The 16,093-nt window shown below is 42.2% G+C and overlaps 1 protein-coding gene across 2 annotated transcripts in view; it reads right to left on the bottom strand.

Annotated features, from left to right (window-relative positions):
* The window catches only part of thoc1 (THO complex 1), an 82,821-nt gene extending 69,000 nt beyond the window's left edge, over positions 1–13,821 (bottom strand). For both annotated transcript variants that reach the window (XM_068031731.1, XM_068031732.1), the window contains exons 1-5: positions 13,754–13,821; positions 12,881–12,954; positions 12,680–12,740; positions 8,618–8,684; positions 279–397 (exon numbers count right to left, since the gene is read on the bottom strand). In XM_068031731.1, coding sequence (XP_067887832.1) covers positions 279–397; positions 8,618–8,684; positions 12,680–12,740; positions 12,881–12,954; positions 13,754–13,801 — 369 coding nt within the window. In that variant the 5' untranslated portion in view covers positions 13,802–13,821. The remainder of the gene's footprint in view (positions 1–278; positions 398–8,617; positions 8,685–12,679; positions 12,741–12,880; positions 12,955–13,753) is intronic.
* Positions 13,822–16,093: the final 2,272 nt, after the last annotated feature.

Consider the following 16,093-nt stretch of genomic DNA (forward strand, 5'->3'; position numbering starts at 1 on the left):
AAGGAGTGAAAGCAAGCATCTACTTTCAGGCCTCTACTGCACTGAAATTCAATTTGGGGAATGTATCACTGGTGCTTCATGACTGAGATTCCCAATGTACTAACAATTTTATTTTAGTTTTATTTTCACTCATTTAAAAAAAACAAAAAATTAACTTGTAGAAAGTAGACTGTGTTAAGTTGTCCGTCTGAATAAAAAATGTGAATAAAAATAAATTGTCAATTATTTCATCTGAGCTGTTTGTGTCAAACCATGATTTTATTTCAAGCATTACTTACAGATTTCCAAGTTCCAACATTTTTTTCAACAAACGTGAATATTCTGTCGCACTGGTCAAGAGGAAGGCAATCAAGAACGTCACCAAGCAGTAGAAAAGGTGTTGTTGCAGAACAGATACCTACAGAAGCACAAAATAAGCCCTGAAGTTATGCAATTATTACAGAACAAAATCATGCTATTAAGGACTGACATTATTCTGCACCTAGTGAAAGCTAAATTAATAAATTAAAATGTTTACGTAACACTTTGGGCATCTTAATTAACTGGGCTGAAGAGGGCAACAAGATATTACAACTCTAAACAGTGACAGATACCAAGTCTATAATACAAAGGATTTATGATGAGGAACAATTTAGGCGCGAGATACTTTATCCCAGGTAACATATTGGTAGTTCATATAGGGATTTTACAAGACAAGAGATAACTCTCTCCCCTCCCAAATGGGAGGAGATTAGGCTTTTAAATGTTATGAATAAAGACGCCCTAACTTCAAGAAAACGTTTGTAAAGGACGTTAATCAATGTTTTAAACTGAAATTGGTATTAACTCAAGTAGATAATTTCACATCTTATTAGTTAAATCTTGTTCTCACTTCTCAATCTGTTACCAAACTGGCTGAGAGCACAGGCAAGTACCCTTTCTCCCAACCTCCAGCAGTCTGTTCTTGAACCATGCGTTACGAGATAAATAAGAATAGCCAGGCAATTTGACGTCCTGATTTATTCAATTGTGTTAGCCTTCAGTGTCTCAAAAGTCTTTGCCAAGGGAAAAACCTGGTGTGAATATAATCTGCCCCAATGCACAATGTGTATTTCTAAAAGCAAAACAAGTTTTGAAATAGGGTCGATTTTCATTCACCCCAACTATATTGCTTAAAAACTAAATCTTGTGTTGGAAAAGGTGCTGAATCAAATCATTACATTTTAAAATAAACCATTTCAAAGGTAACTATGTGCTCTCCTGTGACGTTGCTCATAGCTAACCTGCAGTACCTAGCAAAGTTCTCTCTAAGCTGCACGTGTGTGCAACTGTGCTGCAATCCAGAATGCATTGTGCAGTGCAACAGGCCATGCACAACCAATATTCCCTTTAAGATTCACGTTTTTGGCCCAGCAGCAATCTTAAAGGGACCGAATAGCGTACAAATAGGCCATGCACAAAGAAACATTCGTTCAAAGCATGTTGTCATGTTTAGCTGACAACTTAGTCAGCCCCTTTAAGTCAGTGTGCAGGGACTCCTGATGGGGAAGTGGACTCAACAGGCCCTACATACGAATACACGAATTAGTAGCAGGAGTCGGCCACTCAGCCCCTTGAAGCTGCTCCGCCATTCAATAAGATCGCGGCTGATCTGATTGTAACCTCAACTCCACATTCCCACCTACCACTGATACCCTTTCACCCCCTTGCTTATCAAGAATCTAGCTACCTCAAAAATATTAAAAGACTCTGCTTTTGAGGAAGAGAGTTCCAAAGACTCACGACCCTCTGAAAGAAAAAAATTTCCCTCATCTGTCTTAAATGGGCGACCCCTTATTTTTAAACAGTGACCCCTAGTTCTCGATTCTCCCACAAGAGGGAAACATCCTTTCAACATCCACCCTGTCAAGACCCCTCAGAATCTTATACGTTTCAATCAAGTAGCCTCTTACTCTTCTAAACTCCAGTGAATACAAGCCTAGCCTGTCCAACCTTTCCTCATAAGACAATCCGCCCATTACAGGTATTAGTCCAGTAAATCTTCTTTGAACTGCTTTCAACGCGTTTACATCCTTAAGTAAGGAGACCAATACTGTACACTGTACTCCAGATGTAGTCTCACCAATACCCTGTATAGCAGAAGCATAGCCTCCCTACTTTTGTACTCAATTCCCCTCGCAATAAATACGATTCTATTGGCTCTCCTAATTACTTGCTGACCCTGCATTCTAACATTTTGCGATTCATGCAGTAGGACACCCAGATCCCTCTGCATCTCAGAGCTCTGCAATTTCTCACCATTTAGATAATATGCTTCTTTATTATTCTTCCTGCCAAAATGGACAATTTCACATTTTCCCACATTATACTCCATTTGCCAGACCTTTGCCCACTCACTTAACCTATCTATATCCCTTTGTAGCCTGCTTATTTCCTCTTCACAACTTACTTTCCTACCTATCTTTGTGACATCAGTAAATTTACCAACCACACCTTCGGTCCCTTCATCTAAGTCATTTATGTAAATTGTAAAAAGTTGAGGCCCAGGCACTGATCCCGATGGTGCACCACTCATTACATCTTGCCAACCAGAAAATGACCCCTTTTGGCCTGTTCTCTGTTTTCCATTAGCTAGCCAATCTTCTATCCATGCCAAAATGTTACCCCCTACACCACGAGCTTTTATTTTCCGCAATAATCTTTGATGTGGCATCTTATCAAATGCCTTCTGGAAATCTAAGTACAGTACATTAAAGCCTGGCTACATGTGTCGAGTTCGGGTCAGGTCGAAATTCCGAGTCCAGCATTCGGGTCTGGGTCGGGCTGGACACTGCTTCGGGAAGTCACGGAATCAGGCTTAGCCATGATTCCCTATAACTCCAGCTGCAGGAAAAGCCTGCTGCCGGAACAGATGAATGAGATTCGTGTCGAATCGGGTTGGATCGGGCACGGAAAAAAATTAAAGGGCTCGGATTGGCTGTTGTCGGGTCGGGCCCGGGTTGGGTTTAAATTTTAGACCCGAGCAAGGCTTTACAGTACATCCACCAGTTTCCCTTTATCCACAGCACATGTTACTTCTTCAAAGAACTCCAATAAATTGGTTAAACATTATTTCCCTTTCACAAAATCATGTTGACTCTGCCTGATTACCTTGAATTTTTCTAAGTACCATGCTATATCGCCTTTAATGATAGCTTCTAACATTTTCCCTAAGACAGATGTTAAGCTAACTGGCCAATAGTTTCCTGCTTTCTGTCTCCATCCCTTTTTGAATAAAGGAGTTACGTTGGCTATTTTCCAATTTAATGGAACGTTCCCCGAATCTAGGGAATTTTGGAAAATGAAAACTAACGCATCAACTATCTCACTAGCCACTTCTTTCAACACCCTAGGATGAAGTCCAATAGGACCCGGGGACTTGTCAGCACGCAGCTCCAACAATTTGCTCATTATCACTTCCTTGGTGATTGTAATTTTCTTGAGTCAATCTGAAGTCAATCAGAGCACAATTACTGTTTGGTAAGGAACGTTTGCAGATTTTCTTCTAAGTTTTCAGCTCAAAGACAGTAAACTTTTCTTTCTTTTTTATGCTTTTAATACTAAACTGTGATATACCAGTGAATCTCTAACAGCACTGCTCACAGCTAATTTTAGTTCTCGAGCATGATTGTGATGTTTAACTGCTAACCTGACCACTGCCTTTAAGGCTCCAAGTCTATGATTAGCTTTCGCTTTCGAAAATCATTTGCCTCTGCAAAAAAGTGATATCTGGTCCTTGACAAATGCACATTAGATGCAAACTTTTAGAAATATGACTCAGTGACAGTTGGTTCACTCTTCCTACACAATAAAACGTAATCATATTTTTGAAACACTTCTACAAAGAAAACACTGAATGCAGCTATCCATGCAGCCTTTAATTCCAGTTTTACACATGGTAACATATAACACACTCAGTATCTTTCACAACGTGTAATGGCTACAATGTTCTGTTGAATGAGACTGTAAAATAAACCTCCATTAATAAACTGTCAAATAATATGGTACACAACGCTACTTAATTAAATCACTAATTCTCTTGATCCCTGTATTAAAACACACTTCAAGTTGTATGTTTTGCTACAAAACTAGTCAAACAGGTTGTGTTGACATTTTGATGCCAATTATACATTTACATATATTTTATATAAATTGACATTTTTAAATTGGTGAGAGACTGGGAAATGTTGGTATTCAGAGGAACTCAAGGTACCCTTGTACAAATATCACAAAGTTAACAGGGTGGAATCAGCAAATAATCAGGAAAGCAAATGATATGTTAGCCTTTATTACAAAGGAATTAAAAGAGTTTAAAAGTGAAAAGTTTTATTGCAATTATATAGGGCCTTGGTGAGGCCACACCTCGACTGCTGTTCACAGTTTTGGTCTCCTTAGCTAAGGAAGGATATACGTGCCTCAGAGAGAGTGAAACACAGATTTACAAGATTGATTCCTAGGAAGAGGGGATTGTCCTACGAGAAGAGACAGAGGCAGACTGGGCCTAAATTCTCGAGTTCAGAATGGAGTTGTCCAACCTGTTCGCACGGGGGCCACATTACAATTTTTGTGTTACACAGGGGACCGGTGAGACAATTTCAGAAAGATAAAGGCATAAAAAATTTATCTTGCTATTAATCAAAACAACAAATGTGCATTTTGTGACAAAGCCTTAAAAGAGAATACTAATTTATTGACCTACTTTCTCATCACTATGTTGGACACTGATTTAGTGATATAACTGGAATTTTTTTGCTTGCACAAGTAGTCAATGCTTGCCGGCACAAACATGTCACAATGCAGGGTATTCTGGATAGATTTCCAACTGTCAGGAGTGATCTTGATCACTCTCTGTCTCTCTCTCTCCCTGTGTCCCCCGTGTTTCCCCCCTCTCTGTCCCCCCTTTTTCCCTCTGTCCCCCCCCACTCTCTCTACCCCCTCTCTTGCTCTCTGATCCCCTCCTCTCTCTGTCTCCCACCCCCCTCCCTCCCTCTGACAGTTGCAGGGAGCAGCAGCGCTCAGCAGATCAGCTTTGTGGTTGGTCAGTTTTAAAACACCGTGCTGTCAGTTTCACAGCTGACAGCTGCTGACATCGGGAACAATGGTTTCCCAACTTTGGAAAGATTCGAGGTTTTCTGGTGGCCTTTTTAAAAAATGTCGGTGCAACGTCTCAAAAAAACAGTCTGAAAGAAGAGGACAAAGTAAAATTTCTCAACTCTGAAATACATCCGCCAGCCAGATCTTGGTCCGTGGGCCATATGTTGGACAACCTGGTTTAGAAGAATGAGGCTTTTTATAGAACACATCAATGATTTAGACTTAAATGTAGGGGGCATGATTACGAAGTTTACAGATGTTATGAAAATTGGCAGTGTGGTTGATAGTGAGGAAGAAAGCTGTAGACTGCAGGAAGACATCAATGGATTGGTCAGGTGGGCAGAAAAGTGGCAAATGGAATTTAATCTGAAGAAGTGTGAGGTAGTTGCATTAGGTTGGAGGAGGTGGGGTAGGGCAAACAAGGGAAGGGAATGTCCACAAGAAATGATAGCATACAAAGAAATGTAGTGGAAAAGAGGGACCGTGGAGTGTATGTCCACAGAACAAGTAGATTTGGTGGACATTTGCACGTAAATGTAGGGGGCATGATCAAGAAGTTTGCAGAGGACACAAAGATTGACCGTGTGGTAGAGAAGGATAACTGTAGGCCGCAGAAAGATATTGATGGTCTGGTCAGATAGGCAGAAAAGTGGCAAATGGAATTCAACCTGAAGAAGTGTGAGGTGATGCATTTGGAGAGATCAAACAAGGTAAAGGAATACATGATTAATGGAAAAATACTGAGAAGTGTACAGGAAATGAGGGACCTTGGAGTGAATGTCCACATATCCCTTAAGGTAGCAGGACAGGTCGACAGGTGGTGAAAAAGACATATGGAATCCTTTCCTTTATTAGCCGAGGTACAGAATATAAGAGCAGGGACGTTAGGCTGGAACTGTATAATTCATTGGTTAGACCACAACTTGAGTACTGTGTGCAGTTCTGGTCATCTCATTACAGAAAGGATGTAACTGCACTGGAGAGAGTACAGAGGAGATTTACGAGGATGTTGCCAGGACTGGAAAAATACAGCTATGAGGAAAGATCGGATAGGCTGGGGTTGTTCTCCTTGGAACAGAGAAGGCTGAGAGGAGATCTGATTGAAATGTACAAAATTTTAAGGGGCCTGGATACAGTGGAGGTGAAGGACCTATTCACCTTAGCAGACAGGTCAGTGATGAGGGGGCATAGATTTTAAGTGATTGTTAGAAAGATTCGAGGGGAGATGATGGGTGATGGGGGTCTGGAACTCACTGCCTGAAAGGGTAGTTGAGGCAGAAACCCTCAACACGTTCAAAAGGAGTCTGGATATACACCCCAAGTGCCATAATCTGCAGGGCTACGGACCAAATACTGGAAGGTGGGAACAGAATGGGTGCATTACAGCATGGCTACCTGATCTGAACCTGATGAGACCCGACGACATGTGTGCAGTCTAGTGCAGTTGGGTCGCTCTTCCGGGTCCGGCGTTTGGGCTTGGGTCGGACACAGTGACAGCCAGGACGTCAAGGCGGGAAACACTCTGCACTCGTCTACAGTGAGCGATTCCATCCAAAGTAGAGCAGGGCGGCACAGTGGCGCAGTCGTTAGCACCGCAGCCTCACAGCTCCAGCGACCCGGGTTCGATTTTGGGTACTGCCTGTGCGGAGTTTGTAAGTTCTCCCTGTGACCGCGTGGGTTTTCGCCGGGTGCTCCGGTTTCCTCCCACAGCCAAAGATTTGCAGGTTAATAGGTAAATTAGCCATTATAAATTGCCCCTAGTGTAGGTAGGTGATAGGGAATATGGGATTGTTGCAGGGTTAGTATAAATGGGTGGTTGTTGGTTGGCACAGACTCGGTGAGCCGAAGGGCCTGTTTCAGTGCTGTACCAATAAATAAATTAAAAAACCTCTTCAATAAAGTTGATTATATTCTGGTGGTCGGGTCGGGCGCAGGAAAAAATGAAAAGGCTCGGGTAGGGTTTCATTTGCAGACCCGAACAGGCCTTTAGGGTAGATCGTTTTTCTGTCGGCATGGGCCAAGTGGCCTCCTTCTGTGCCTTAAACTAGATGGTTAAGGAGGGATACGGAATACTTGCCCTTATTAGGCAACGCACAGAGTATAACAGCAGGGAGGTTATGCTAGAATTATATAAAACACTAGTTAGGCCACAGCTAGAGTACTGCATCATTACAGGAAGGATTTCATTGCACTAGAGAGGATTAGAGGAGATTTACAACAATGTTGCCAGGAATGGAGAATTTTATCTTTGAGGAAAGATTACATAGGGTGGTGTTGTTTTGTTTGGAACAGTGGAGGCTGAAGGGATATTTTAATTGAGGTATATAAAATTATCAGGAGCAAAGACAGAGCGGATAGGAAGGACCGATGTCCCTCAACAGAGAGGCCAATAATCATGGGGCACAGACTTGAACTAATTGGTAGAAGGATTAGATGGGAATTCAACAGAAATCTTTTCACCCAGAAAGAGTGGTGGGGTCTGCAACACGCTGCCTGAAAGGGTAATAGAGGCAGAAACCCTCATTGCATTTAAAAAATACTTGGACATGCACTAAGGGCGGCACAGTGGCGCAGTGGTTAGCACCGCAACCTCACAACTCCAGCGACCTGGGTTCAATTCTGGGTACTGCCTGTGTGGAGTTTGCAAGTTCTCCCTGTGTCTGCGTGGGTTTCCTCCAGGTGCTGCGGTTTCCTCCCACATGCCAAAGACTTGCTGGTTGATAGGTAAATTGGCCATTATAAATTGCCCCTTGTGGTGGTAGGGAACTATAGGGACAGGTGGGGATTTGGTAGGAATATGGAATTAGTGTAGGATTAGTATAAATGGGTGGTTGATGGTCGGCACAGACTCGGTGGGCCGAAGGGCCTGTTTCAGTGCTGTATCTCTGAACTAAAACTAAACTAAGTGCTGCAACCCGCCAGGCCAAATGGATTCCTTCTGTTCTATAAGTTTTCTGTCTTATCTCATTGAAAAAAAAAATTCTTAAGAGGCTTGACAGGGTAGATGCTGGAAGGATGTTTCCCCTGGCTGGTGATTCTAGAACTGGGTTTAACAGTCTCAGAATAAGGGCTCAGAATAACAGTCTCAGAATTAGGACTGAGATGAGGAGAAATTTCTTCACGCAAAGATTTGTGGAACTTTAGAATTCTTTACCCCAGAGAACTGTGGACGCTCAGTTGTTGAGTATATTCAAGACAGAGATCGATAGATCATTGGATACTAAGGGAATCAGGGGATATGGGGATAATGTGCGAGTGTGGAACTGAAGATGATCAGGCATGACCTTGTTGAATGGCAGAGCAGGCTCAAAGGGACATAGGGCTTACACCTCCTATTTCTTGCATTTTTATACTGTATATAATAAATTGACTATATCACATAACAGTACATCAGCTACAAAAGCAATTAAATGTTCTTGATTATACTCAGACATTTTAACATTGTACAGTACTCAAGGTTGAATAAAGGTACTCTTATTGGATAGAATTGTGATTATGCAATTACCTTCTGTGACTCCATTAATGCTAAGGGAGATTATAGACAAGAAATCTTCACATTCCCCTTGTTCTAACTAAAAAAAAGTAAAAAAAGTTTCAAGAACAAAGTTACTGAAACCTATGTGCTCTACAACATTAGTGGTTCATTTGAAGTCATAATATTCCAAACCCAGTTAGATTGCACTCCATGAAATTTAACACTGTAAGAAACAGATCTGGGTAATCTGAACTATAAAAAGTTAAAACTGTCCAAATTATCAGACCTGAATTTATGAAACTGATTAAAAAGTGTTTGCTATTAACTTTGATTTCTATATGAGATGGTCAGTCATTTTCTTCTGAAAGATTTTATTCAGAACACTTAAATTTCAAGAATTCAATGGCAGAAAAAGTAATTAGGTGACAAAGAGTGGGCAACTTTCGAAGAAAATGGTTACCTGGCATTAGCTTCATTGTCGCTTGGACAAAATCCTGGAATTCATTACCTAACAACATTGCGGGAGCAATTTCACCACAAACACTGCAGCGGTTCATGAAGGTAGCGCACCATCACCTTCTCAAGGGCAAACAGGGATGCACAACAAATGCCAGCCTTCCTAGTGACGCTGTTGAGGTTTCCCAGTCTAGATCAAGTAGAATTCAATGAACTAACAAGAAGTTGCCCTTTTATGCTATTATTCTGTCTGTAAAAATGCTTGAATACGTTACACTTATTAAAGTAGAGAAGTTATGCTGGACCTTTATAAAGCTCTGGTTAGGCCCCAACTGGAGTAGTGTGTCCAGTTCTGGTCACCAAACTTCAGGAAGAATGTGAGGGTGCAGAGGAGATTTACCAGAATAGTTCCAGGGGTGAGGATTGTGAGTTACAAGGTTAGGGTAGAAAAGCTGGGGCTGTTCTCCCTGGAGCAAAGGAGATTGAGGGGAGATTTGATAGAGGTGCACAAGATTACGACAAGTTTAGATAGACAAGGAAAAACTATTTCCATTAACTGATGGTACAAGGGCTATGGGACACAGATGCATGGTTTTAGGCAAGAAATGCAAGGAAAATGTGAGGAAGAACATTTTTACGCAGCACATGATCATGATCTGGAACTCACTGCCCACGAGCATGGTGGAAGCACAGACAACCAATGATTTCAAAAGGAAATTGGATGGGCACTTGAAGGAAATAAACGTGCAGGGCTACAGGGATCGAGCGAGGGACTGACTGGATTGCTCTGTGGAGAGCAGGCATGGACTTGATGGGCCAAATGGCCTCCTTCCATGCTGTAAATAACTCTATGACTCTAGATGAATGAGGTGTAACTGGGTTTTTAAAGGCATACTAAATTCATAATTACCATTGAACAGCCTCTTTTTAAAAATTCGTTCATGGGATGTGGGCATCACTGGCTAGGCCAGCATTTATTGCCCAGCCCGATTACCCTTGAGAAGGTGGTGGTGGTGAGCTGCCTTCTTGAACTGCTGCAGACTATGCGGGGTAGGTACACCAACAGCGCGGTTAGGAAGGGAGTTCCAGGATTTTAACCCAGCGACAGTGAAAGAACGGCGAAATAGTTCAAGTCAGGATGCTGTGTGGCTTGGAGGGGAATTTGCAGATGGTGGTGTTCCCATGCATTTGCGCCCTTGTCCTTCTAGGTGGTAAAGGTTGCGGGTTTGGAAGGTGCTAAGGAGCCTTGGTGCATTGCTGCAGAACTCCATCACACTCCTGACTTGTGCCTTGTAGATGGTGGACGGGCTTTGGGGAATCAGGTGGTGAGTTACTCATCGCAGGATTCCTAGCCTCTGACCTGCTCTTGTAGCCATGGTATTTATATGGCTGGTCCACTTCAGTTTCTAGTTAATGGTAACCCCCAGGATGTTGATAGTGGGGGATTCAGCGATGGTAATGCCATTGAATGTCAAGGGGTGATGGTTAGATTCTCTCTTGTTCGAGATGATTAGATTAGAGATACAGCACTGAAACAGGCCCTTCGGCCCACCGAGTCTGTGCCGAACATCAACCACCCATTTATACTAATCCTACACTAATCCCATATTCCTACCAAACATCCCCACCTGTCCCTATATTTCCCTACCACCTACCTATATTAGTGACAATTTATACTGGCCAATTTACCTATCAACCTGCAAGTCTTTTGGCTTGTGGGAGGAAACCGGAGCACCCGGAGAAAACCCACGCAGACACAGGAAGAACTTGCAAACTCCACACAGGCAGTACCCGGAATCGAACCCGGGTCCCTGGAGCTGTGAGGCTGCAGTGCTAACCACTGCGCCACTGTGCCGCTGTGTCATTGCCTGGCACTTGCGTGGCGCGAATGTTACTTGCCACTTATCACCCCAGTCTGGATATTGTCTTGGTCTTGCTGCATTTCCACACAGACTACTGTTTACTGTTTGAGAATACTTCAATGTAACTGACTGCTTACCCTGCTTGATGATATCACTGTTATTGGACACCTGGAGATCACCTTCACTTGACACCAGATTCAAACTGACATCAGGAAAGGGAAATCCACAGTTTGCTGCTGACTGCAAAATCCGAGCCAATAAATACCAACTGAGACATACCAACAAACAATATAGGGTATTTCCCTTCACAATTTAGGAAAGAAGGTGAAATTTGCAAGATTAGACATTCCCCCCTTCACCCCATAAATATGCACTTTCCATTTAAACTACTTCAAAACAAAATTTCTCATATTTGAATACAATATCAAATAGATAATCCTGAAGAATGGTTCTGATGGTAAATTCCTTCCAGTTCTATTATTCCTATAAAGAAAGTAAGTTTCATTGTTTTATCCTTTTTCCTTTCCCAGTTTTAATTCTTATTGCACTGTGGACAAGGGCTTGACTGGCACTATTGGGTCTAGTGCCACAGATTATTTCATCCTTCTGTCACAAGTCCTTCTTGGTTTGACGCACTTTTATGCAATAACGACTATTGAAAATGTATCTATAATTGATAGATTTTGGCCTAACCATCAGCCTCAAGAAAACGAACATCATGGGGCAGGATGTCAGAAATGCTCCATCCATCAATATTGGCGACCACGCTCTGGAAGTGGTTCAAGAGTTCACCTACCTAGGCTCAACTATCACCAGTAACCTGTCTCTAGATGCAGAAATCAACAAGCGCATGGGTAAGGCTTCCACTGCTATGTTCAGACTGGCCAAGAGAGTGTGGGAAAATGGCGCACTGACACGGAACACAAAAGTCCGAGTGTATCAGGCCTGTGTCCTCAGTATCTTGCTCTACGGCAGCGAGGCCTGGACAACGTATGCCAGCCAAGAGCGACGTCTCAATTCATTCCATCTTCGCTGCCTTCGGAGAATACTTGGCATCAGGTGGCAGGACTATATCTCCAACACAGAAGTCCTTGAAGCGGCCAACATCCCCAGCTTATACACACTACTGAGTCAGCGGCGCTTGAGATGGCTTGGCCATGTGAGCCGCATGGAAGATGGCAGGATCCCCAAAGACACTTTGTACAGCGAGCTCGCCACTGGTATCAGACCCACCGGCCGTCCATGTCTCCGTTATAAAGACGTCTGCAAACGCGACATGAAATCGTGTGACATTGATCACAAGTCGTGGGAGTCAGTTGCCAGCATTCGCCAGAGCTGGCGGGCAGCCATAAAGACAGGGCTAAATTGTGGCGAGTCGAAGAGACTTAGTAGTTGGCAGGAAAAAAGACAGAGGCGCAAGGGGAGAGCCAACTGTGCAACAGCCCCAACAAACAAATTTCTCTGCAGCACCTGTGGAAGAGCCTGTCACTCCAGAATTGGCCTTTATAGCCACTCCAGGCGCTGCTTCACAAACCACTGACCACCTCCAGGCGCATATCCATTGTCTCTCGAGATAAGGAGGCCCAAAAGAAGAATTGATAGATTTACTATATAATACTTTCAAACAATATTCAGTCTACATATATGATAGTAAGGGTTTTCTGATTGTTCAGTTTGTTCTTAACTTCATTAGCATTTCGTAGCCATTATTACATGCAATATCTAAAATTTTAAAAATGTCTACCGTAAATAACAAAATTCCATTGAGACTTACAATTTTTTCTTCAAGAACACCTCTGAATGCCTGATCCAGTGTTGTTTTCTTTTCTGTCTCACTATGTTGAAACAAAGCAAGTGTACATTCTTCAGCAAAACATTCCACCCTCTGATAATCATATAAAAGCCAAATTTACTACATCAGAAGCTCTAAGTTGTTAAGTTTTAAACATGCAAGCTAAAATGTTAATTCACTCACCCTCCACTCAACTGACTGAAGATAATAATTAGTGGCTTGACATTCTTGATGTTCAAAGCTTCTTTTGTACAAATCTAGTAAAACAAAAGTAAACTGCAGTAAAGCTCATAAATGTACTTCTTGGTTAGTTTTCAAAGTGTTGCCATGTTTACGTTTATTAATCTGTGAATTAACAGTTTCTTACAACTGTTAAAAACAAATAAGTCCAGCCTTTCTGCTGTGCAATTCCACCAATATGAAACTTGATTCAGTTTCCTGCGCACAGCGTAATACAGTGACAAATTAAATAGGCTCAAAATTGAACCTCTAACTCCAACATGAAGGTGAAAGTACATGGGGCTGACTCCAAATTATTCAAATCTAAAATAAATTTTAAGACCATGTTAGATGAAATGAGTACTTTTGTAACAAAATAAACAGAGAAACAATTCTTTCAGATGCTGAAAAGCATCATTGGATGGTTACAGTACAGGAGGCAGCCATTTGGCCCATCTTGTTTGTGCTGGCTCTCTCCAAAAGCAACTTAACTCATCCCACTCCTCCACCTTCGCCCGCAGCCCTACAAATGTTTTCTATTCAGATAATTATCCAGATCCCTTTTGAAAGGATACAGTGAAAATATAAAAAATACAAGTAGCTAGTTTTATATAATACACAACTAGACTTTCTTGGGCGTCGATATTGCGGGTTAATGCAGATTATTGCCGCGGCAGATGTCCCAAATCAAGGTATTTGATGCCTCTGATGACAACTCTCCCTACCCCCAGGAATCTGATTTAACCATAACCGTCCCCAACCCGGCCAATACACATGACCACTACACCGAGAAATGGGCCGATCATTCACTAACACCAAGCAGCGACGATTTCTTACACTGAATTTCTGCCGCGCCTCATTAAACTGAAACAAACCAGGAGACATCTTGACCGGAAATCCCGAATGCGATGCGAGCTGGGAAACAGGATGTTGACAACAGCACCCTTTTCCTTCGGGCGGGGATAGTAAGTGAAACGCACAATTTAGCATGATGCATTGCAACATTACAAAGGGCCCAATCTTCGAATTTGCAACATGAAACAGGGCAAAACATTGTGGTTTGCAACATTACACAGAGCCAGTTAGATACGGTGTGCATGCAAATTATACACAGAACACGAGATACATGTACATGTTGCAGTGTTATTTCAGGAAAGAAGTTGTTCTTTTCATTATTTCTTGTCAAATGTGGATTTTCATTATACACATACTGGTGTTGAGGCAAAATTATTTTTTGCATGTAATTTACTCTGGTTGTACCAGTCACATGTGTATTGGTTGTGATTACAGGAGAAACAAAAATGCAACCCAACCTGTTAAATTGCAGGTATTGTTGAAATTGATTGAATCATAGTGTATTATGAGGTCATTTTCATTTGAGAAAAAAGGAAGACATATGGGAAGTGCTATTGAAGATTGCATCATCAGAACAGATGCATTGGAAATGGAGAAACTGGGAGAATGGAGAAAAGTCCGATAGAAAGAGGGGTGTGAAGAAGTGTTGTCAAAGTAGTTGCGGGAGTCAGTGGGTTTATAGTGGATATTGGTGGATAGCCTATCCCCAGAAATGGAGTTAGAGAAGTTAAGGAAAGGAAATGAATAGTTGGCGGTGGACCATGTGACGGAAGGGTGAAAATTGGAAGCAAAGTTGATGACATTTTCTAGTTCAGATGAGAGCAGGAAACTGCACCAATATATTCATCAATGTACTGGAAAAAATGGTGAGTGAGGGACCTGAGTAGGACTAGAACAAATGTTCCCCAAATCCCACAAAAAGGTAGGCATAGCGAGGATCTATATGTGTTCCTAATTGTCATGCTAGCCCCCACCTGCCAAGAATGAGGCACATTAATTTCGTCGTGAACATTTATTTTAAACTGTTACTGGAGTGAGGGGAGGACTTGTTGAACAGATCGGCTGTGGCTGGAAGGGACGTTTGCATATTGGCAGATGGTGTTTGGAAGGACAAAGCAGCCATTCCCTGACATTCAACCCACAATTGACTTTTGATCACCAAAAGCTGAAGGTGGGGGAGCTCTCATTTCAGGTTGACTGCTAAGATGGCTGAATACACAAATGGACATGGTCAAGCCAGCTAGTCACATGACTAACCTGCTGGGCAACCTGAGTCTTTGGGATTTGAATAAACAGTTTGGGCAGAAAGCAGAATGTTCCTGGACTGAGAAGATCTCTCCTGGCTGGCTCGCCACAGCCTCTCCTGTCTGCCTGCTCCCATCTCTTTCTCACAAGCCTCCGAATCCACTAAAGACTGAATCCAAGAGAGAAACATCTCCAACAGCGAACAAGGTTTAAGAAGAATACTGGGCCCCAACGAAAAGCAAGTTCTACCTACAATCAAGGACTCCACAGTGAGCTCGAAGAATTGTAACAAAAACACTTCAGATATTGCATCAAACGTTTGCACTTTATATTTCTTCTTTTCTGTCTCTATTTGCACGTGTATTGCGTATGCATGCTAGCGTGGGGCACGGCGAGTATCCATAGGCGTTTACTGAATTAGAGTTTAAGTTCAAGTTTAATAAATTTAAACTTTTCTTCTTTAAACCTAAGAAAGCCTGTTTGTGCTGGTTTATTTTTTATTTTATTTTATTTAGAGATACAGCACTGAAACAGGCCCTTCGGCCCACCAAGTTGGAAAGCGGTGAACAAGGATTCACCAAGGGGGAGCTATAAACACAGTTTGTTTAAAATTAAATCCTGTTACGGTAAGACCAGGTGAAGGCTAAAAAGGAACCCTAGACCTTTTACTCACCTGGTCGTAACATGAATGCAACACCTTTTATTTGAAGGAAATGAATGGAGTAAAAGGGGAAGTTGCTCAATGTGAGAACAAGTTCAGCCAGACGGAGGAGGGTAGTGGTAGTGGATGGGGACTGGTTGGACCTCCGTTTCCCTGCCTCTGTACTTACTTTAAACCTGTTATATCTGTAACTTATTCCAGTTCTGATAACAGGTCATCGACCTGAAACATTAATCCTGTTTCTTTCTTCACCGATGCTGCCAGATCTGCTGAGGATGTCTAGCATTTTCTTTTTTCATTTTACCTTTCCAGCATCAGCTGTATTTTTATTTTGTATCATCTCCAGATCTGGTTGGATCATATAAAGCACTATCGGGTTCTGATCCCATCTGCCAGAACTATTCATTATTCGATGA

The sequence above is a fragment of the Heterodontus francisci genome, chromosome 5 (assembly GCF_036365525.1).
Source record: "Heterodontus francisci isolate sHetFra1 chromosome 5, sHetFra1.hap1, whole genome shotgun sequence".
NCBI lineage: Eukaryota > Metazoa > Chordata > Chondrichthyes > Heterodontiformes > Heterodontidae > Heterodontus > Heterodontus francisci.